Source organism: Pseudoliparis swirei, chromosome 3 (assembly GCF_029220125.1).
Source record: "Pseudoliparis swirei isolate HS2019 ecotype Mariana Trench chromosome 3, NWPU_hadal_v1, whole genome shotgun sequence".
Classification (NCBI taxonomy): domain Eukaryota; kingdom Metazoa; phylum Chordata; class Actinopteri; order Perciformes; family Liparidae; genus Pseudoliparis; species Pseudoliparis swirei.
The window spans coordinates 13,289,350-13,312,433 of NC_079390.1; the positions used below are offsets into that span (position 1 = coordinate 13,289,350).

At 42.9% G+C, this 23,084-nt stretch overlaps 1 protein-coding gene across 15 annotated transcripts in view; it reads right to left on the minus strand.

Moving 5' to 3' along the window:
• LOC130210233 (peripheral-type benzodiazepine receptor-associated protein 1-like) overlaps nucleotides 1–23,084 on the minus strand; it is a 58,663-nt gene that overhangs the window by 23,164 nt on the left and 12,415 nt on the right. For 14 of the 15 annotated variants that reach the window (XM_056440282.1, XM_056440273.1, XM_056440288.1 and 11 more), the window contains 6 exons: nucleotides 11,106–11,213; nucleotides 10,666–10,794; nucleotides 9,088–9,264; nucleotides 8,180–8,362; nucleotides 1,951–2,118; nucleotides 65–148 (listed from right to left, as the gene is read on the minus strand). In XM_056440282.1, the coding sequence (XP_056296257.1) occupies nucleotides 65–148; nucleotides 1,951–2,118; nucleotides 8,180–8,362; nucleotides 9,088–9,264; nucleotides 10,666–10,794; nucleotides 11,106–11,213 (849 nt within the window). The remainder of the gene's footprint in view (nucleotides 1–64; nucleotides 149–1,950; nucleotides 2,119–8,179; nucleotides 8,363–9,087; nucleotides 9,265–10,665; nucleotides 10,795–11,105; nucleotides 11,214–23,084) is intronic. The other variant, XM_056440304.1, reaches the window with a different exon arrangement.

The following is a 23,084-nucleotide window of genomic DNA, read 5'->3' on the forward strand; positions in this document are numbered from 1 at the left end:
ATCCTTATGTCCAGCGGTACCATGCCTGAACCGGGCCGCGGCGGGAAGCAAGATGGCTGCTTACCAAATCCAGACATCTCTTCTGTCGCTTCTTTACTTCATGCTCAAGGTTTTCACATTCTTTTCTCTTCTTGCTCAGCTCACTTTCCTGGAACGACAGTAAAGACAAAGCAAAGGAGAGTTACACACAATCCATATTTTGAAATCTAATGCGGCTCAAAAACGTGTTTTAATAGCACATATAGAATATACCATAGAAGTGCCAAGACGTGAAAAAACAACACGTGTTATAGTGGCGAACGATTCGCGTCTGCATTCCGCTATGCAGAATATGTCGGCTTGAGTTCCCACATTGACCTCTTACATGATGACAATGAGGTAAGCTTAGCATCCTTTAATTATTCTAAATGCAGCTTACATGCAGGACCAACATAGGAGAAATCAGCTTATTTCAGCGCGGCCTCAGAACCTCAATGACTGCTGGGACTGTGGGGGGTGGGGAAGCTACAGAACAGACTAATTGCAGACCGCCGGCAGCACCGGAGAATATACTGGACCGCTGACGCCACAGTGAGACAACAACGATAACTTAACTGGAATCTGTGGTCGGATATGCTTGATTGCGTACCGGCCACTAATCATGTGCAACAAGCCAATATGATTGCAACGGTTTCTTCTAGTTATTCTCTTTTTTAAATGTTTTCTTTATTGTCATCTAAACCATGCAAAGGGGTTATTGTTATGGGACCTTCAAAAGTACCGGGTTTTAGCCGGTGCCATCGGCATACAGGTGACATTGTTCACAGTATTCAGCCACGCGAGCAGCGTGACAGCGTAACATTTAGCAGGTACGAATGTTCGCCATGTTGACGGCCTTAAATTGGCGCTTAAATATTGGTAAATTTGCACAAAACACACAAAGTGAAGCTGAGACTGATGGGAATCTCATCAGTTTTGCAGATATCAGTATTAAAAACAAAAGTATTGGACGAAATATAATTTTGACCTGATGCTGTCGCTAGATGACAAATTAAGCGATTGTTCACATTTTGTATTTACCCTCTAGATACTATAAGTGTTTCAACCAAATTTCATGGCAATGCATCACATTTCCGTCTGGACCAAAGTGTTGGACTGACCGTCCTCTGGGCTAACATCGTCTCTCTGGCAAATATCTGAGATGAGTTACATCATGAGTACCAGTTGGTCTATGATGTGAGGAAAAGGTCCAAAAAGGATGAAAAACATTCAAGTGTCAAGCTCCTTGTGCAGCCACGCTGTGTTCCCCTCTGCGTTATACTCACGAGCTCATTTCCATTATGCAAGTTTCATTTGGACAACATTCTAAATATGTGTTTGCAGATATGCATTCGAGCAAATCATGAAAATAGGAACTTTGTAAAAAAATAGGACATTAGCACATCTGATCATGAATTCTGATTGCACAACCAGCTTCTCAAAACGGACCGACTCATCAGTGAGAGGCAGAGGGTGGTGCAGGTCTCAGTGCTGAAGGCTGAGGAGAGGTGCAGCCCCTCACTGACACTAATGCGACTGTGTAATCACTTCTCGGCACATCATCGGTTCGCGACATTATCCGTTCCGACCAAGGAAGTCAACAACACAGAGCCGAGAGGGAATATGGTCGGTGTAAGCCGTGCGACCCTCTTGGAGAGTCAGCAAGGGCAATGTGCCACTCTTCTGTCCAGCGGACAAGCTCAAACTAATCCCGCTGCATTACATAACAAATCTGACCATAGATTTCCCCTCGGTGGCAGCCGGCTCAGTCACAGCACTGGATTCAAGCTGCGGCTTCACATGCAAATAATATTCAGAGAGAACGGACAGAAAGATTGGAAACTGACACATTGATCTTTTAGTTTTGTGCGTTGCGCCACATGACGGCGCCTTTATGAAATATCAGCCGAGTATAGTGCTGGATAATCTCACCAGAAACTGTAGATGCTGCTCCTCTGTGTGCTCCTCCTGACGGGAGGGGGACGGGCTAAGGCCCAGTTGGGGCGTCACTCGCAGCCCCGACTCCTCCTCCTCTCCGGGAGTCTTCTCACACCTGGATGGAGCTTCATCTAATACCACACTCGGGGTCTCTCCTACAACCTGACGTGGGCGGGGATAATCAATCATTCAGTCACTTCATATGTACAACGGTAGTCTGTAAATTATATCATATTGCACTAAAAAACTTCTGTTCTTACCTTACAGGGTCAATCCAAAAACATCCAGACATATTTGTTTCAAAACATATTTATTAAACTAGATTGTTTAGTTTGTCAGGTTTTACTTGTAGACACGAGGCCGGTGTTTTTTTATTGCTAACCGATACCGTGAGCTCGTCTAGCACCACGGAGCTAGCTAGACAGATGGAGGACGCCATTAAAGTTTCAATGACGCGGTCAGCGGGAGTTGTTCGGCAGAAAGAAGAATAGTTTCCACATGAAACTGCTCACGATGAGGTTTCGGGATAATCTTGATAATCAGGTCACAATCTAGATCGTTAAATAGCGCTCTAGGTAAGAGGGAGAAATATGGAGATTGGATTTTCGGGTGAACTGTCAGTTTAAAAACATGAAAGTGAGAAGGTAGCAAACATGCGATTGTTATACTGTAAGGTCACACTCAATGCTCCACCCCATGCTGTGAATGAGGGATTAGCAGCAAGCCTCCGTCCCAGTGGTCCAACTACAATTAAAGAATAATCCAGGGGGGAATCCCCTCCAGCCTGCAACAGGACTACAACACATTAGCCTGTTCTATCTAATTAGACCGGGAGCAGTGACTTAAACGGTTCACGGGGGGGCTTTCCTCCTCAGCTATTCATTTCGATGAATCGCCTGATTTGTCTTCCTGAGATGGGTGGGGGTGGGGGGCAGGCTTTGGTTGAGGGTTAAGAGTCGGGAATCAGAATCTAATTTTAGAGCAAACCTACTTATGCTCAAAGTAGAACTGTGCTGGTGCAGCCAAAGCCACGACCCAGGAACAGGGTTAGAGGCGCGCTGCAAAGTGGGATCTCTCCTTCATGCCCTCCATTCCTTTAAATCCTTAGTCAAACACCATCACTCCAGTCTTCACTTGTGACAGACATTACGAGTACTATTACACCGGTCACATAGCCGCACTGTTGCTAATCAACTCTAGCATTTGCTAAACAGATGCAGTATTCTTCTTATTTTTCGTTCGTTCCTTCTGATCCGAGTCAAAAGACTCTATAAGATGTCTATGAACTGGTAGCAATTAACTGCAGTGCATATTTAAAATGTTACCAAACTGAGCAAATATTGTTTAAAATAGTTCTGTTAATAAGTCTCTAGTCTGATGATAAAAGCTGCAGAAGATACAAGCACCCATACATATTTATTTTGATCTCTTAGGGCAACATTTGATATGTTTTTCTACCTGGTCTTTGCTGTATAACCATCATGTCTGTTGACTATGTATTGTTTTCAGCTGCTTGCAATACTATTATTTTATAATATAACAGCTAAAAACTCCTAACCAAGAGTTACAGTTCTAGTGAAAATAGTAAAACCTGACGAGAGTTATAACTTGCTTGGCTCATCGTTATCTTTAGAAACTAAAGCTGTCACCCAAAGCAACCTGGCAATGACAGTTCATAAGGAATTCAGCTGATTCTCATGGGTATGACATACAACTACAGTATATATCCCAAGACGCCCATTCCCAGAATCCTTTGAGCTACTACTACTACTACTACTACTACCAGACAATCCTGTTAGTTGTTTCTTAAACGGCTGTTTGTTAAACATGCAGAGCTGTGAGTCGTCTCGCCTTCATCAGAGGAGGTTTATTGTCTCCAAGTTCAAGCATCGTGGCGGATACCGATGACCTCGGTACGGAGCCGATGTGACCCACTGGGCGGTTTAGCACCACATCAGTGTCATGTCTGTAAAGTTAAGAGAAGCTATCCCTGGTTTATCTTTCAACGAGGAGACCAGAAGGTGTTAGCAATGGTGACGAAAGGCCAGCAGGAGGCACTCATTATTTTGGCTATTTAAAAAAAAAAGGAATGGGATAAGAATCTGAGCAATTTTTTTTCAGTTCCTTTCGGTGGTAATTTAAAGTCCGTTACAAGTGCACATGAGCCAGGTGGTCCCAGCATGGCACCTCATACCAACAGAGTGGGCTGGCTTAAGTGTGAGGAGTTCGCTGCTATAATCTGGCAAGGCATGTCCTGTTGCAACTTTGAACAAACCTCATCCGTCTTCATTATTATTCCAGTGCTTTTTTTCTCTTCATAACATCTCTGTATCGAGCAAACCTGACTCAGCTCAGCTACTTCTATCACGGGAGACTTTGAGGAGAATCCTGAACTCTAGATTTGGCTTCACGGTGACAACACATTATGAATGGTGTTACACATTGCTACGAGTGTACAGGTGAAATCCCTTTTTTTTTAAAGAGCAAAGGGAAAGCGAGAGCTCACAATGAAGATAAGCAAATATAATCAGGGTGCAAGCGACGTGTGATATAATGTCAACATGGTTTGGACGGATGAGCTCAGCGGGGGAATATTATATCATGCCCACAATGTTGTGAGGAATAAAAGGGCTGTCATCGAGAGCATTACACAGAGGCTTAGGCTTTTATGAATAATTTCAAAGGTTTATGTGCCAACACACTAACCTAACAAAACTTTGTGTGACCGAAGAAGCAGCACATGTTTTACAGATTTGACTTGGTATAGAATTTATTCTCTATTCTCATACCCATGATTAAGAGAAAAGATCAACTGAGTCGGGGTTAGCACTCCAGCTAATTCAAATAGAATAGTTAAGCAAAAACAGTGATACATTTGGACTGAAAGCCCCATATACATGCAGCAAACAAAACTATAATACATATTTCGGAGCGTCTTCAAAGTTCTTGGCACATTGCGTTATTGCTTAACCATAAGAAAATGAATATTTTGGGTTATTGCAGAGTAAAGCTAAAACATCAGTCGGTATACACACTTTACAGTGCCACATTTACGTCATGTCTTGGCAGCAGCAAAATGTATGTTAATTGTTTAAATTCATCGTGATTCAATCTACCACCAAACAGAGGAAAGGCATATTAACTTTAACTGCTTTGATCATTTCAAGAATATTTGATGATGTTTAAATAGAGGTGAATCCCGTCATAGCATGATTAGAATGAGTTGCCAAAGGAACGTGCAGCCTATGGAGTGTAGGTACGTTGAAGAGATAAATCATCCGGTGTAATTGTAAGAATTTTGTGCTTGAATTGGCCTTAACTGATAACAAACAGTCAATCGGTGTTTTAAAATAAATGATCATCTAGAAGAAATTATAACAAATCTAAATAATATTCTTATTAAAGCTGGTTGATTTGTTGATTTATTGTGTCTGGGTTAGTGTTTCATGAAATATGAATTAACCAACCATCCAGTTGTTGTCATGTTGTCAAAATAGTTACATTCTAAATTATCATTCTAGTTTTTATTAATAATTTGGTAGTCGTAGTAGTAATGCCATATCCGCAGCTCAGGGCATTCCAACAAACTCTGCAGACCTATACACTGTTCAAAATTTAAATGATGATGAGAATAATCTGATGGGACAAAAGCTGGAGTGAAAAGATGATGGCTGCACATTATTGGACTGCAATCAATGTAACATCAATGACATCTAACATGCACTCCTGTTCTACAGACGCTAAACGAGAGGCCCGGATGCAAAAGATGACGTGATGACGTTATCAGAGTGCGTAAGGGCTTTACCGTTGTACGTGCGTCGACCTGTTTGCTCAGCGTTCAAGCACTGAGTTCTAAGTAAAGTTGCAGCTTGATTGAATGTTTTGTCTCACTTCCCACAAGCCTCAGCGGTTTGTATTTCAGTGTTGGTTCTTTTGGTCACTTTAACAGACGGTGCGTGGTGGCGGCGTTGAGCTTTGTCTTTTGGCTCGACTGGGTCACGACAGACGGCCGGCGGTCTTTTAAGCCACAAAAAATGGGTTTTGTAGACAAGTCCTCATCTGAAGAGGCTCGCACGCTGCTTGACACAGTGAGGTGCCGCTGTGCACACTTCACACTGATGTGGTCCATATATACTTCTGGATCAAGAACACCTTGGGCCCAAGCGTACTGACGCAGGGTCAGATCCCATTCAGCAGGCCCTGAATGCCATAAGCACATTGGTGTAATCCCTGCAGACTACTGAAACGGGTAACTGGATCACTTCCTTTAAAAGCACCTCAATGGATTGGCCTGGCCGTTGATTTTATTTTGAATACGGAGCATATCGATGTCCACCAATCACACTCTCGGTCCACTCTGTCACTAAGTCGCTCCCATCTAAATTCTACATCTGGAAGCTCTGAAACATTAAGCGTTATAAAAGCGGGTTTCTGACAGGCTGCCCTTGACAAGGCCTCATGCATGTCCCCGTCTATCTGATTTGGAAGAAAGTGACAGTCCACCACAGACGTGTGGGACTTAGCAGGGGATTTACTGAAATGAATATTAAAAAACTACGACTACGAGAACCCTAAAAGAAAAATCCCCTGAGCTGCGAATTCTTATTGTTGTACCAACACGGGTCCTGCAACATACTGATGATCTTTCAGAATAAGCTGATCATTTTTAATATCCAACACAAATGCAACGCACATGCCAATGCTCTCACACTCCCGATACGTCACGACACTGATTAGTTTTCAGTGTTAAGTCTCAACTTTGAGTCCTGCACGGCTCCCGGCTCACATCCAAGCAGACAGATATGAGGCTCGCCAAGGAGGACCACAGCGACTGACACACGCAGGAAACACAACTCGGAAGGTGACCTACCCCTTTGGTGTGATCTGTGGCACCGTCGAGGCTTCCCCTGGCCTGCTAGTTATCCAGAGGAGGGCAAGCTAGAAAAGTGTCTAGTGCGGCCGGAGTCTTACCTACCACCCAAAACCCTCTCACCGCTGCCACAGCAACAGAGAGCGGATTACTGGACTGTACCATTCTGTTGTTAGAGGGGATTAGAGTTCACACAACATGGCCCCTTTCTGGGTGTGCGCATGCCACCGGGAGTGCGTGTGTGCGTCCGTCCCACAAACGGGAGATTACCACAATCGGCATTCTGATTTGAGCTTCACAGGCAGAGAATTTGCTCTACTTCACAGGCAGTGGAGTATTTTGCAAGAAGAGAACTGAATACATGAGAAGCACGCCTTGATGTAAACTGATATTAATATACCTTTTGAAAAGGAAAACATAAAATAAAATAAAAATATTACAGATGTTCAGTGGTGTGACCAACTACATTTAACATTTCTGCATTAAGTAACCTATTCATATGATTAAATGGCGAGGGCCTTTCTAGTCTTTCCACCACTCGAAGTGCCGAGCACTACCTTTAAACATTCACCCATTCAGACTTGCGATAAAAACACTGACGGGACTGAATTTGCGGTTCAGTATTTTTGGCAAGAATGCCGGAGATCGGACCGCCGATGTTCGGATTAGAGGATGAGCCGAGGCCCATGAATCTTAATCTACGATATACAGTGAGTGCATTTTTCACCTGAAATATGTGCACATCAGTTCACGGGTGAAGAATGGTTTCTAAGAACTGATCAGAGAGGAGACATAAATGAAGAGAGGATCAGAGCGTGTGACTTCAGTATCCTTGCTCAGGCCCAAGTTCAAGGGGGGGAATCATCTCATTATGGCTCGCAGCAGATTAGTATCGGGTCCAACAGCAAGTCATTATATAACGCTGCAAAACAGCATCCTTGCCAACATAAATACACACTAGGTTTCAGGGGGAAAACTCTCGGGCTGGATCCTACATTCCAGAACACCGTTTAATGTAATCCAAGTGGTTCTGTGGTAACAACACCATCGCTCCTATAGGTGGTCCAAACATGACCTGGTGTTCGTTTATTATCACAAACTTAACCTCAATTAAGATGAACAGCATCAGCATACTAGTTTTGTTTTTTTAAAGAGCAAGAGTTTTCCTCCCTTACACTGACTTAGATTACAGTTGATGTGGAATTATTTAGTCTTATTTACTTAGCTGTTGCCATTTCGAAATGATGTAAAGTTGGCTGGATGTCGTCAGTTTTAAAGTGCATAGACAATGTTCTCATGTTAAAATTGCATCGGGCCAACAGGGGTCAGCAAAGAGTGATGAGAGGACTTTACCTCGTCTTCCTCCTCTTCCTCCTCGATTCCCCCACACCTTTCTGGGCCCCTGGGGTCGGGACTGTTGCTGTGCTGCTGTCTGGATGAGGTGACCGACAGCTGCCTCTGGAGCCGCAGCACTTCCCTCTGAGACTCCTTGAGAAGCCTCTCAAATTCCACTCTGCCAGATGGAACAGGAGAGCCCTAAGCAGAGAGACACGCACACACACACACACACACACAAACACACACAGGCCGAAGCAAGGCGCGCACGTCGTTAAGGGAACACATTATTTCTATTTTTATTTCAGCCGTTGGATGTTTTAGAACTAAAATATAGATATATCTTCCCTCCTGAATTGTAATCAGTAATTTTGAACTGATTTCAAAACACTTAAAATTGTGTTAAATAAATCCATTGAGATGAAAACAGTCAGAGGAGACAATGCAAAACTACAACAACAAATTAACGAATGCATTAAATGGTCCCATTCAAGTTGAGAAAACCCCGCCACCCTCATCACATGGTGAGAATATATGTTGAGTTTGAACATGGTCCAGCACAGACACTCTCACTAGATCAATAGACAGCCTGTCAGACCCTTCTTTAGAATTAAAAAAAACTGGCAGATGTTTACATTCAGGATAACGAGCTCTTAACTCTCTGGAACAGTAATTAAAAACAGGCACTTAGAAAGGCAGCCTTTTCCTGCACTGTCATCAGCAGTGACGCAGACTTTCTAATACGGGCTTAAGAGGGAGTTAGGATGAGTAGTACCCACGTTGTCCAGCAGAGAGCGAGCTTGTGGCATGGATGATGAGGATAGTTCAGATAAAGAGGTTGGTGATAAGTGGTCTCAACTAAGAGCCCAAGTTCAAATCAGGGTGCACACCTCAGACCGGTTACCGAGGAGTCACGTAAGGAGTACCTTCGTGATGCCCTGCCGTGCCTCCAGCTCTCGGCACTCTTGCTGTAGGGCGGCAATCTCCTTGTCCTTAGACAGCAGCAGGTCGGCGTGCTGGGCGAGGTCACGAGCTCGCTGGCGGGCGAACGCCCTCTTGTAGTGCTCCACCGACCCGGGTCTCAACAGCGAAGGGGAGTTCACCTGCACAGGAGCGAGACGGACAATTAAGCATTCATCACCAGAAAGGGGTTCAAAGAGGAAGACAGCTTTTACGGAGTCAAACTTTTACACAAACCAGGATCTTCTAACATCGGCAAAGTACCGCAAGTCGACCATACAGAGCGGCGCTACTAACAGACCCCCCAGCGAGGCAGTCTGCCGCATGTTTACATACTGAGCATGTTTTGCGAGGAATGCGTGGTCTGCAGGACAGACTTGTGCCGGAGGCTCGTCCCCCTCCTGACCCCTAGGCCGAGAGATGCCGAGCGGCACGCAGCTTTTCATGAGAATCGTACGACAGGTCTGAGTATTATGAGGATCTGAGTTTAATGGGCCTTTCAAGTCATGTTTCAAGAGACTATTTATGTATGAAATTATCGAACACCAAATTCTCTTCCAGGTTGCCAGTGAGTGGTGCTCTTTACGTGGCAACTTCTCCACCAAACGTGATCTAGATCAGATTATCTGTCATTCTAGATCTGACAAATAGAAGTTGATATTTGATTTTGATCGGATAGAGGCGTAGATGATACCTACCTGGCAATGGGTATGGGACTATATGAAAATCAAGTTACAATTGTCCTGGTCAAAGTGTTTTCAAATAACGATATGAAAAAAATAAAATATTCTTAAAACTCTTAAAATGGCACTGAAACGTACAAGAATCACTTTACCTTTATATTTGGTTAAAAGGAAAATATATATTTATATTGCATCACAGATAGGATAAACAGCTTTGTTTGCTGACAAAGATCTCAAATAAGGTTGTTACCATTCTAAATAAAGTAATAATACATTTTAAGATCGACAAAAATATTTTAAAAAATTAAGATATTGTGAGTCTTCCTTAAATAATTCCTGTATTTATATATTTTTTTAAAGTCAGACTCTATTTTTAACTTCTTTACATCATATGGAGCACGAAAGCTTTTTCAAGTCACTAAGGTGAGGTTAGTCACGATTATATCGATAAAGGAAATTCCTCACGATCGACTTATTGATCGAGAGTATTATCGCGATCCAATACATCTCTTCTGGAGACAAACTGCATCAGCAGATAAGCTGGCTCAGAGGGCGTGACTGCGCTATTGGCTCGGACGCCCAGCTGTTGATCAGCTGATGGACCCGTGACTCCTCTGACAGTGACAGCCGGTATAGGATACGAGCTGCTGGTGAGGGAGCCATACAGGTGGGAGGCCTACGAGCCTGGTGTGAGGAGATGGTCTTCCTGTCTGAATTTACGCTTGAGCTTGATTTGGGTGGCGGTGCTTGATAATGAGTCGCTCCCGAGCATCTGGGTCACGGCGAGGGTGACCACAGGGCGAACGCAGTGGCAGGTGAAACAGTTTGGGCGTATTCCGTTGGTGCGGCTTTGCGGCTTACCACTCTGAGGTTGGCCTCCTGCAGTTTCCGAGCCCTCTCTTCCAGCCTCTTAGCAAGAACAGACAGCTCGGTGTTCTTTCTCCTCAACCGCCTGACCTTCTCCTCGGTCTCCGGGGCGCTGCTCTTCCGCTAAGAACACGTGGGAAACAAAATATCGTCAGCAGACAAAAACACGTATTTCAGGAGTCAACGGTTTGAAGAGTGGCTGTTTTGTGTCATCTGTTACCAGAGGGAATTCAGAAGCTACGTGGGGGGGAAGGCTAAACCACTGAATAGATATGTGTCTATTTATAAATCAAATAAAAAGATCAAGCAGCAGCAGGACCTAACGGGAAACAATGCCCGTTTGTAAGTGTGTTGCTCGCTGCATCTGTGCACCTGGCCTACTTTCCAGGAAGCCTTCAGTCAGGACTACAAGCTCTTGTTATTTTTTGTCCTACCAGCAGACTGTTCTCCTCCTTCAGTGTGGTGCAAGTCTTCTCCAGCTCGTCCAGGGCTCGCAGGAGCTCAGAGTTCTGACGCACCAGGAAACCGTAGTCTGTGCCATTCTGAAAACAAAACACAAGCACAACAGAGTTTAGACATTACAGCACTGGATTTTCATATTTATTTTTTTATAACACAACATGAGCATCAAGTTTCATTTCTCAAGCGCTGACAGGCGACAATCCAGCGAAAAGGCTTTTCATTAGGCCGACTCGATCAGCCTGCCCCCGGTGCTGAACACCTATTACACCACATCAACTCAGCATAGCAGGAAGGAGAGCACTGCTCTCAGACTGAGCTGTGATGAGAGAGGGAGGAGAGGAAGAAGAAAAGAACAAGGAAAAGAAATTGCATACGTTTCAGTTTTTTACTCATTTTCCTGATTTACTTCAGAATTATTGTAATTGTTGTTGTCATCATCCTTCCTTGCAGAAGATCAAGCTCTTTCAAATTGGACAGGATTACCAATCGACGGTGAAGAGAGAATTTGTCTCGGTCATGACGGACTATGACGAAATTAAGAAATGCTCTCCAAACCCTGCGTACATTTAACGACAGCAGTCAGTTGTGATGTACTGAAATGAACCCACGTTATGAGCTTTAAAGTGGTGAAATGATCCTGGTGTTACACAAAAGAGCTCTTGAGAGAAGGGCCAAGCTCATAAAAAAAGCTTCGACGTGGCAGAGATGGTGGTCGACCACGTACCCCAGCATGGATCAAAGTGAAACACCAGTAAACACCAGTAAACCCTCCTCCGTAATACACTGGAGATCTCATTACTAACGTGAAATAGCACTGCGCCGCGATCGCACTTTTCTAACGGCACAAAAAAACAAAATAATCCTGATGACATGGGGAATAAAAATCACGTGACCGTCATCTTTGTGAGATTATGTTGTCTTGGTAATAAATATATAACGGGCAGTCTGGCGGCTCTTGGGAGGCTTTGCTACTGTACCTGTTACTTAAGTCAACAGTAATGACCAGCTGTTTACTGAAGCAGCAGCTGAGGCTCCAGTGTGCGTGTGCTCGGCCCGCGGTGCTATGGCGAAGGTAACGCCAGACCCCCGGTCTGAATATCTAATGGGTCGGTTATAAAGTAGTACCAGGAAAAACCATACGTTTTTTATGGAAATATTTTATAACAAATAAATTAAACAGTTGAAGTGGTAGCAGAGCAGGCACCAATTTCACAAATGTCAGTGTCAACATCTTTATAACGGTCCAGACACAAAGCACATATGAATGCAAAAGAAATCCCTTGGTCATGGACTGACCTACGTCCGTTTCCTAAAATACATTTCCAGTAGTCTAAATAAGGAGAGAAAAGCTTGTCAAAGCAACAATGTTATCACTATTTGACACTGTAGGCAACATTATTTCTTTTTTTAAAGCTGCTTCACGGACGTTAACGATCAATACAGCCAGTGACTCAGCAAGTTCACGCTCATTTTAAACTCCAACGCTCTCTTTGGGCACCTCTTGGCTCCAGCTAAGGTCCTGTGAGACACGCTGACATCTCATTATTCTGCTTCAGCATGACCGAAGCTTTCTCACCACTTCACATTGAAGATATGGCCTTCAGATTTCCATGAAATCAAACTCTGCTTTTGCGCACTGTTTTTTGTCGTTGTTTCAATCCCTTTCAAATCTAGCATTCAAATACAGAGTGGCTTTTATTGTGAAGGAGCCAAAAGAAACGCACTGCGATCAGCGCTGCCTGACAAAAGGTATTTCCATGTCTGTAATTATTTATTAATTAATTAATTAAAGTTAAATAATATATTTACTTTTAGCACGTAAAAAAAATGTACTTTTGTTTCCGGGCCTTATTATTACAACATTAATAAGGAGCTACTGTAACTAATCAGTCAATCTATTCTTTACACATTTTTACCGCAGCATTTCTGGTAGCTGCTTGACAATAAAAGGCCTTCCAGTGGTTCACAAGTTCAGTCTTTATTGTCCTCCATGGGAGATGTGGCTTGCAGCGCTGCAGAAACTGAAATAACAGCATAGCAGTGAAAACAACCATCTTATAAGATCACAAAACAGAACCAAGTTTCAATAAAAAAATAAAAAATAAAACAAGACAGATAGTCTTTTTTATTACTATCGCTGTGGGACTGTGAGTGGATTAGGGAAGGTTTGAATACCAGGGGAAAGCTTTTTTTAAACCATTTAACATAAAAGCAGCAGCAGACGAGAAGACGGCGGCTCGGAAAAAAGTGTAGGATGATGGTAAGAATGGCAATTAAGAACCAAAACATGTCTCCAAACAACAGCAAGTCTGACAGTATCTCTATGTTACACCGGACGAGGAAAACTGAAGAGAAAAAGAACTGATACTGCATCTTGTGACCAAACGATGATCTGTGGCCTCAACTCATGCTGCCTCACTTACACTTGCATTAAAGCAATAATTTGACACTACAGACCCACTGTCTGTTATGAATGTTGATTTCACTACCGCATTGCATTGTGGGATATTCATGCGGGTGTAATGTGCACTGTCTTTTATACTGCAATATTATGCAATTCAAGAACTTTGAGCGTCATACTTTTTTTTAGACTCTTTAATGCCTCAGCTCTCAGATGAACGTTTGTGTCCTTGAAAGTTATTCTGCCATTAGTTAGAGGAGCCGGTCCCAGTCTTCCTCTCAGGACACGTGCTAAAGCCCAATCAATCACCTCAGAGAGAGGCCAGCCGTAGTGAACTCGGCCTCCGCCGCCCTCCATTCGTAGTCTAATGATCTTGGAGTGCGTCCATGTCTTGTAATTGTTCCCTGGGACATTGCATTGAAATACGCCAGAGGCTTTTCTTTAGCCATGAGGTAATGCTGGCTTCTTGCGGGGCTAAAACCATTTTTTTTTTAAACAGACCCCCGCCTCCTTGCTTCTCTTGCTGCAGGTGGTGAGGTCCACTCAAGGCCAGTTTATTAGCATTCAGCCAGCTCTCCTCGCTGCCGTCTTCACATGAGCCTGGCTCAGTAAGCGAGGCAGACGTAAACGCATTAGCAGGAGAGCGGGAGCAGGGTGGGTGGGTGGGGGGTGGCAACACAAACGTCTGTCAGAGAGCCGGGGCATAACGGAGCCATGTCCCCTGTGCTCTGTTTGAATCTGCCTGCAAAAACACACCATGCACACTGACAGTGCAAACCAAAATGCAGCCGTCTACGGACTAGAACACATCGCCATGTGCTTCCACTTTGTGAAGCATTTTTCATCCACTATTGCATCAATAGCCATCAATTATGGGGAGGTTGCCTATTCTGTTTGATTGTGATGACAGAAATAGTTCTCATTACTAATTATGGTAGATTTCATCTACAATTCAAACTAAGTCTTGATTATGCAAATGACACCTAAAACGAACTGCACAGTAATCTAAAGTGGCCCGTTCCTATCTCAGGCCTGTGAGAGCTCCTGTGTGAATGCAGCTGATAAAAGCGGGGGGGTGGATGAGCCTTGAACTGATTGCCAAAGATATTTGGCGCATTGAAAAACCTGGATGGCATCTGGGTCATCTGGTGCGCCCTCTACCCAAGAAGAATAGTTGAATCTGGTCTGGGGTTTTCAGATTACTAATACAAAGAATGTTGTACTTTCGGGTCTGTAAAACTGCTTCTCAGAGAGACGTCCACTCCCTTTCATATGAAAAGGGTAACCTTTGTTTGTGTGTGTGAAAGACACAAATCCAGATAATGGCACCCAACAGTGTTGGTGTAGTCCAGGGGTGTCCAAAGTCCGGGCCGCGAGCCAATGGTGGCCCGCGGTCAGATTTCATATGGCCCGCGACATCGGTCATATAATGTGTTATTTGTGGCCCGCCAGATCTGTCAGAATAAATAAATCATAAAAACTTGAAAGACGTAATTCCTCCTTTCTAATGTATCTGGCTCTGCATCCGTGGCGTGAACCCTTCTCGAAACCTATTTGCCATGGCGACGGCAAAAAAAGGAGAAAAGTTGACAGTGAGGGCCGCCGCTTTCAGGAGCGGTGGGAATTACGAGTGTTTCCCCTACCATGAGAACAGGGTGGGGGTCCGCCCCACTGACATGTTCTCTATATCGCCAGATTACAACATAAGTAATGTCAGGTTGTTTTATTCAACTAAACGGTCGTATATTATTGATCGTATCGACACAGCGGCATGTCATTTCTGTCTCTACGTGGTGGCATTCACACTTCTCCTGGCTCTCGGTATCCCGGCGGAGCTCCGCCCCCATGCGCACAGACAGGTGCGCACATACAGGTGAGCGCGCTCCAACCAGCCGGCAGAGAGCGTCCAATATGTCGCGGGAACAGCAAACCGACACCTCTGCGTTCCCACGGTGGTGAAGACGGACACGTCGTCTCAGAGTAGCTCTCTGCTAGAGCAGAGACGAGGTGGTGCAGATTCTTTTATTTCAAGACCTTGTTTGAGAACTTCACATATTACAAACTACACGGACATAAAACTAAGTCATTAATAAATAAAGAGCGAAATGCCTGTCGCCTACTTTCGTGTAAATGTGTACGTTACAGCGTTAACCGGTTATGCTGCGCATGCGCGACAGACTAGATTATTAGCGACTTGCCAGGTGTTACCTCTCAGCGTTCCAGCTGTTGCCCTTCAAAACAAGAGCTCAACATTGAGCATTATTGAGAGTGGCCGTATCAAGCCTGCAACCCCGTTTTAAAAAGAGGTGAAGTGGAAAGCCCATTTTATCACACAGAGTAAAACGTGATGACTCAAACATATCTGCACTTGTTTTGTTTTTCAAAGGTTGCGCGTTTTTGTTATTTTGAAAATATATGCAGTGTAACTAACACTCAGTAAAACTCTTTATGCCCAAATTCTTGATCTTATTTGGTTTAATTTGTCACAGGTTGCACTTTATTGATATTATCTTGAAAAGGTATTCAGTGCAAAACAGGTTAATTGCAGCCACAATAAGCTAAATGTGAAGTGTGTTGAATGGTAACATATGTCATTAACAGTGAAAAACCTGTAGATGTGACAAACTATTGTGTTTCTGAAAAGATCTAGTAAAAGATAAGGGCAAAATTAATTAGTTTGTAAGTGTAATGATAACAGACCACTTTGCATTACTTATAACTCCTGTTTAAAATGTTCATTAAGCAACGTTATGTAACTCATAGAAATGTAAGGTATTCTATATACAGCGTTTTCATTGTTATCTGACTGAATGAAAGGCAGACTTGGTTCTATTATATGTGGTTACATTGTCATTTAAAAAATAAAAGTAATTGTGACAGTTAAAATACATTGTTTTATAACAGTCTATATTCATGTAACTTTTGTGGTTTAAAAAAATGTTTAAATGAACTATTGGCCCTCGGGCATCTTTACTTTATCACAATTGGCCCTCATTGCAAAAAGTTTGGACACCCCTGGTGTAGTCCATGTGTGAGAGGGACTCGCTGAAGGACAAACAGCCATCAGTTCAGGGGCTGAACAGCCGGCTTGAGCGCCAACACGTTACTGGCCTCGTTGGTAAATGTAACTCCTGCAAACTTCTGTTGGTTTTCCATTCTTTTTGCAGCATTTCCATATTTGTTTGCCTTTTTGTATATTTGCAGCTTTCTTTTAATCATGTGCTGTCAACTTAGTGGAAAATGTTTTCTCTATTTAATTTTCCTTTAGCTGCAGCACGTTGAGCTTTCTGGGCCACCGTAAATCGTCTGATTTATTTCCTGCCCCCCCCCCCCCCCCATCTCCATCGCGTTTCATTTGATTCCCTGGATCATGAAGGGTAAACTGCTGCAATGTACAGGGAGGTTTGTTCCTGATGAATGAAAACACACTGTAATCGGAGCCATATACACATTTGCAGAATTCATGAGCATATAGCGGACTTGTCAGAAAGAGAAGCTGAAAAACAAAAATGCAGAAAATGTTGACATAAAAAGGTTGGTAGAATCCAAAGGCTAGACGGAACAAATGGATCATTAAATGTCCTATTTAGCCTTAAATATTCATAAGGCTCCGCAACCACACAATCCTTTTGTCTGGCCTGGAAGGCGCCGGAAGGTGGTCCCGCCCCCCAAAACTCTGATCCAATCAATACTTGGAGCGGAGCGATATTCAAATCCACTTTTGGGCGCATTGCATTATTCAAACCCAGCATTTGGAGCCAAACCCACTTGAGCGCATTTTGCGATGAACCCACTTGGTTCAACAATTTCAAAGGTACGTGCTATTTTTTGGCGGCTAATGTTGTGGTAATGTTATTTCAACCTGCTAGCTAGCAGATAGATGATGCTAATCTTAGCTGTGGTAATGTCATTTCAATCTGGTTAAAACATGAGGTAACAAAGTAAGATTAATTACTGCAGATTAATCACTGTATTTGAGTGATTGTTAATGGTTAGTGGTTATCTTTCAAATGATGCCGACTGCCAGGCTGCCTAGTCGTTGGTATACAGGTTAACTCACAGGCATCCAGTTGGTTTTAGATACCTGTAAGGCATCTCAGGCTGCTTCCTAACACTGGTTAGCTCTCAGGCAGCCAATTAGCTTTGGATGCCTTTGAGGCACCTGACGCTGAGACTGGTTGACTGTGTTAAATTGTCCTCATGCCTCCTCATACAGATAGGCCTATTGAATAAATCTGCCAGATTATTTTAACATTGCATATGCCTAACATTATGTGATAATACTAATCACACTCATATTGCCTTCTTTCAGTTCATGAAGAAATGGCGCCCAGGAAGGGTAAGGTTCAACCTAGACCTACTTTAATGACTAAAAAGTCTCTTTCACACACTGACATTTAACAATGACTTCAATAATTCCCAAAAATACTTATTAGTTCCTTGCAATGTCTTTATACAGTAGGACGAAGCGGAAGGCCCTGCAGGTGTCAAAAGGTGGTAAGTTATTCTTTATCTTGCCATCTACAACACTAGTTCATCTCCTCATAAAGCAAATTTGGTTACTTGTTACTTTATAGGACCATCTGCAAAGATCGCACTTTCCACCAGTCACCACTGGTTGGAGGTGCCTCCGCCCCAGCCCCAACCCCATCTAGCCCTGCTGCTCCATCCACCCTTCCTGCCCCATCCTTTGAGGACATGCTCAGGTTTCTTCAAGACAGGTTTATATTTTTAGTGGTAGTGTGGTAGTAACAGTACTGAGACCATTTGTGATGGGATCTGGGAAAACCAGTCACATGGTGAAATTTGACCTTTTGGAAGCTGACTTCAAGCTTGTTTCAAATATGTTTTCATTATTTGTCTGTTTCAAATGTTATGATTGCCCAAAGTCAGCTGATCAGTTAGATTTCATGGAATAGAATTTTGACAAAAACAACTTTAAAGAGAGGGGTTCTAAATAGACTGGCTGGTTGAATAAATTTAACACATTCAATTAATGAAAACAAGTAGATATGTTTAGGATGATAGACATGTTATAGAATAATAATTGAATCAAATACTGAGTTTCGACCTACTAGTATTTTCACTCTAATCTCAAAATGTCCCTTTTCACCATGTGACTGGTTTAGCCCATCACAGTTTTGGGTTATAGGAACATCTGTTGGGATGGCAGTAAAGACAGAAGGGCTATGTACAGACATTACATGTGTACAATACTGTACTGTATGTAAAGAAGATGAAATCATAATATTGTTACGATAATATTGTTGAAACATTGAAACCTTTTACAAAGATACCAGATAGGAGGAGATCAGGAGGAGGACTGCTCCACCTGATTGCAAACTATTCAAAGACAGACCACAACAAGCGGCAGATACAAACTGTCCATCACGACGGGCATTTAAGCGCAGGCGAAGACAGCGAACCCGTAAACTAGTCTTTCCCCCAGTTTTTCCTGTCCCACACTGCCCCAATAAAATATTTAGATAATATTTATAGTGTATTAAATTCTGCCATCCTTAGTGCTAGTAAAACTAAGCTGTTTATGTGAAATTTTGTTTTACCATTTTACTGTGTGTATGAGGGTTGTATTTGCAGTCATGTCTCCTCCATCATGTGTGTAAAAAATAATTAATGTAAGTTGGGGTTTCATTAACTTGTAACACTCTACTGAATAAAACCTTATGTGAAGCTGTAGAAATTAGATCTGTAATTTACACCATGCGATTTCAGGCCCAGCTAGCTAAATTATCAGACTAGTTAAATCAAGATGCCAAGTTCAATACACTTCCAATTCGACACATACACAGTGATGTAGAACATGAAGATATTTAATTAATGAACACAACAAACAACAAATTGCTAATTGTTAATATTTTCAATGTGTGTCAACACACTTTTAAAATATCCACCACCACCTCTACCATTCCTGGCCCCAAGGTGTGTGTGGAGGAGGTCAATTAATCATTTGACCTCACCTGGTTGGCTGGAAAGATAAAACATAAATTCAGGATAAATAATGTCTATTAAACCTGTGAATATTGCAAATTACTTGAACTCCGTGGCTCCCTGTGGCCACAGTGGGGTCTGATGCCGCAGCATGGCCACTTCTTTAAATTCGATGCTGCAGCCAGAGAGCACCCGAGAGGAGCACAGGTCCTTGGCTTAACCTTAACAAAATGGGAAAGACATATCATGACACGAACACAGTATTAAATTCAGATTTGATGCACATACCAATGTGACAATGAAACACTTATTGACACTGGGGTGTAATAGTTTGGAGCTGGCTTTGTAGTTCTTTATTGATATAAAGTAGTCTTTAAAGTCTTTAAAGTAGTTATTTATTGATATAAAGTAGTCAACACTACCTATGATGCCTCAGAGTTATCCAAAACTGGTGGCTGCCTCAGAGGTATCCTTATTCCAAAGCAGCCTGGAAGTCAACCAGTCTCCAGGCATCATTTGAAAGATAACCACTAACCATTAACAATCACTCAAATACAGTGATTAATCTGCAGTAATTAATCTTACTTTGTTACCTAATGTTTTAACCAGATTTAGCTCATAGCAGGTAGAAATGACATTACCACAGCTAAGATTAGCATCATCTATCTGCTAGCTAGCAGGTTGAAATAACATTACCAACACATTAGGCCCCCAAAATAGCTACCCTTTGAAATTGTTGAACCAAGTGGGTTAAATGCGCCCAAAAATCTCCAAGTGGCTTTGGCTCCAAATGTTTTGAAATATGCAATATGCCCAAAAAGTGGGATTAATGAATGCCCGCCTCCAAGTGGGGGGTGACGGTTTTTGGATCAGAGTTTTGGGGGCGGGACCTCTCCGCGCCTCCAGGCAGCGGCGGCTGGAAAGGCGCCGTGGAGCTCGGGACCACTCTTCCGCGCCTTTTCCAGCGGACTGCCTGAAAAGAGCTGATAAAACACCATCGAGCTTTTGTCTGGGATCCACGGCGAAGCTTTTGTAAGGCATATGGAAATGTCTGGTTTATGGAAACACCAACATCAGCATTTTTAGCTGACAGCTAGACCCCCCCCCCTCTGTAAGTCTCTACGGAGCCGGCAAGACACAGACACAGACAATGCACTCCAGGCACACGCACAGACACGGGTTCGGCCATTGTTAACTCGTTGTTGGACATGATTAAGCATCATTAAATATTATAACCGCAGCCAATGACATCCCAGGGTCTACTTTTAAAGCATTATATCAATATACCATTAATTATACCAATTGTAGATTGTGGTTTTGGGACAACACAAAGCTCATTTTGGAAAGGACTGTATGGGGGGGGGGGGGGGGGACATAACGCAGAGGAGCAATTGAATTAAACTACAATTACTTACAATTTTGTCGGTCTGCTGTCTGCAGATCTAAAGAAAGAAGTTAACACAACATGATAGTCTTAGTTTTAGTAAAAATAGTCCTGGAGGCAGCACCGTAATAATTTGTAGGCATTAACATCCTACTTTCTTTATCCTGATTTTTTAAATGTCTTTTATATTCACTGCTGAGTTTCATTCAGAGGCTCAGAGGACATGAAGGAGGCAGTTTGCTGAATCTTGAAATGTGCTTTAATTATTCTCCCAGTAATAACGGAATGGAGGGAAGGCCTCCGCCCACAGAGTCAACCCTGAAACGGCACATGGTCGGAGGACTCTCGAGCGCCTTTTTAATTGCCAGCAGAGGCGAGAAACTGAAAAACCTATAACCAGCAGGACAGTGAATGGCCGTCCGGGCGCTGAAGCGGATACTAATGGACTTCACACTATCGGTGAGGCGTGACAATTTAGAGCCAAATCAATGTCTCTCTTTATCTCCGTCTCCTGTAGGGACAACATCAGTGGATTTCTAATGAGGTTCCCCGACCTGCTCTGTGTCAAACGTCCTCTCAAGACGCAAACAAAGCTTGAGGGCGAAGATGTTTTGCCTCATCTTCGACAATAGATCATATATTTTCTACACACTCACATTCATTTTACAATGCAGGCAAGTTTTGTTCCAATTACTGTGATAAAGGTAGATCCACTGTTTTTATATCACTAACTAATCCTTGTCCTTCTGTACACATTACATCTATTGCACCTGTCCATCCTGGAGAGGGATCCTCCTCTGTTCTCTCCTGCAGGTTTCTTCCCTTTTTTCCCCCTGAAGGGTTATTTGGGAGTTTTTCCTGATCCGATGTGAGGTTCTGGGGCAGGGATGTCTATGTGTACAGATTGTAAAGCACTCCGAGACAAATTTGTAATTTGTGAAATTGGGCTATACAAATGAACTGAATTGAATTGAACTACGCCTAAACCTATTGGAGCTCTGTGGTGTTGCAAAAATGTCTTTCGGTTAGGAAACATGGGGCTGCCATCTGAACTGGTCTCAAACAAGGTAAAAGAATATCTCTTTAAAAAAAAAGAAATGAAATAAAAATGTTAAAAAGCTAAAGCTGTTGGTAGCCTGGGGTATTGTCATAAACAGCAGCTCATATATAAGTCATGAAGAAGCCCTCTTAAGTGTCTTCTCAAATCCCCTCCTCTATTTATCATGATATGTCCCCCCCCCCCCCCCCACCTGACGGTGACATATTAGTGGGTCTCTTCTACTGCATTAGAGAACAAAGAAGCAACACAAGACACCCCCCCACACCCACCCAGACGTCCAACAATCTACCTTTACCCCCCTTTCATACAAATGTCCTCTAGAGGTTTGTGCAAAAAATGTTTTTAAAGCACCGTTTGGAAATGCTTGTTCGGGCCTTTCCCCTCCATATGTTTAGAATATAAGATGCTCATTTCAGAACATCACCTTAATGAGGTTTGGACTATCTAGCTTCCACCCAGGGATGGGTTTCCTCAACCATTCGACGCACGTCTTGCTTCGCTTTAGCCCCCTCCAATGTAATATTGCATTACATATTTACTCATGTCTTGAATATTGAACGCTCATTTTTAAATTCATGTTCATGTAAATAGACACTACAATTTGCATTGAAGTGTTTTCAACAGCATCTGTGTAATGGATACAACAAGAATATGTGCACACCGTTTAGCCAACTTCACTCCCCAGACTGGGCTGACCAACCACGGGCTACGATGCAGCCAGAAGTGGAAGTGCATGAGATTAATTGGAAAAAAACTGATCTAACCAGCAAGCACTGTGTCGCCAAAAAATAAATCAATACAATCCCTCCTCCTACTCTGTAACTTTCCTCCTTACAGTTCCACCCAGCCAGCATCTCGTCACCACAAGCTCAAGATGCATCCGGTTACAAGATTCTCAAATTCTTAGTGAATACCATTCCTGTGCCAACATGTGACATCCTGATGTTAATGTGACTAGATGACTGAACATTATCATCCTGGGGTTCAGTTCACTTTTGGTTCTCTCTGTTGGCAGCGGTACAATATATCCTCGACACTCAGATTTAAAACTGCCGTTAAAAAACATCACCATCCAATACATATTCACACGGCAGACTTTACATTTTCGACTTATTATTTTCGATATTTATTATTTGGATCATTTGAGAGAGATTTTC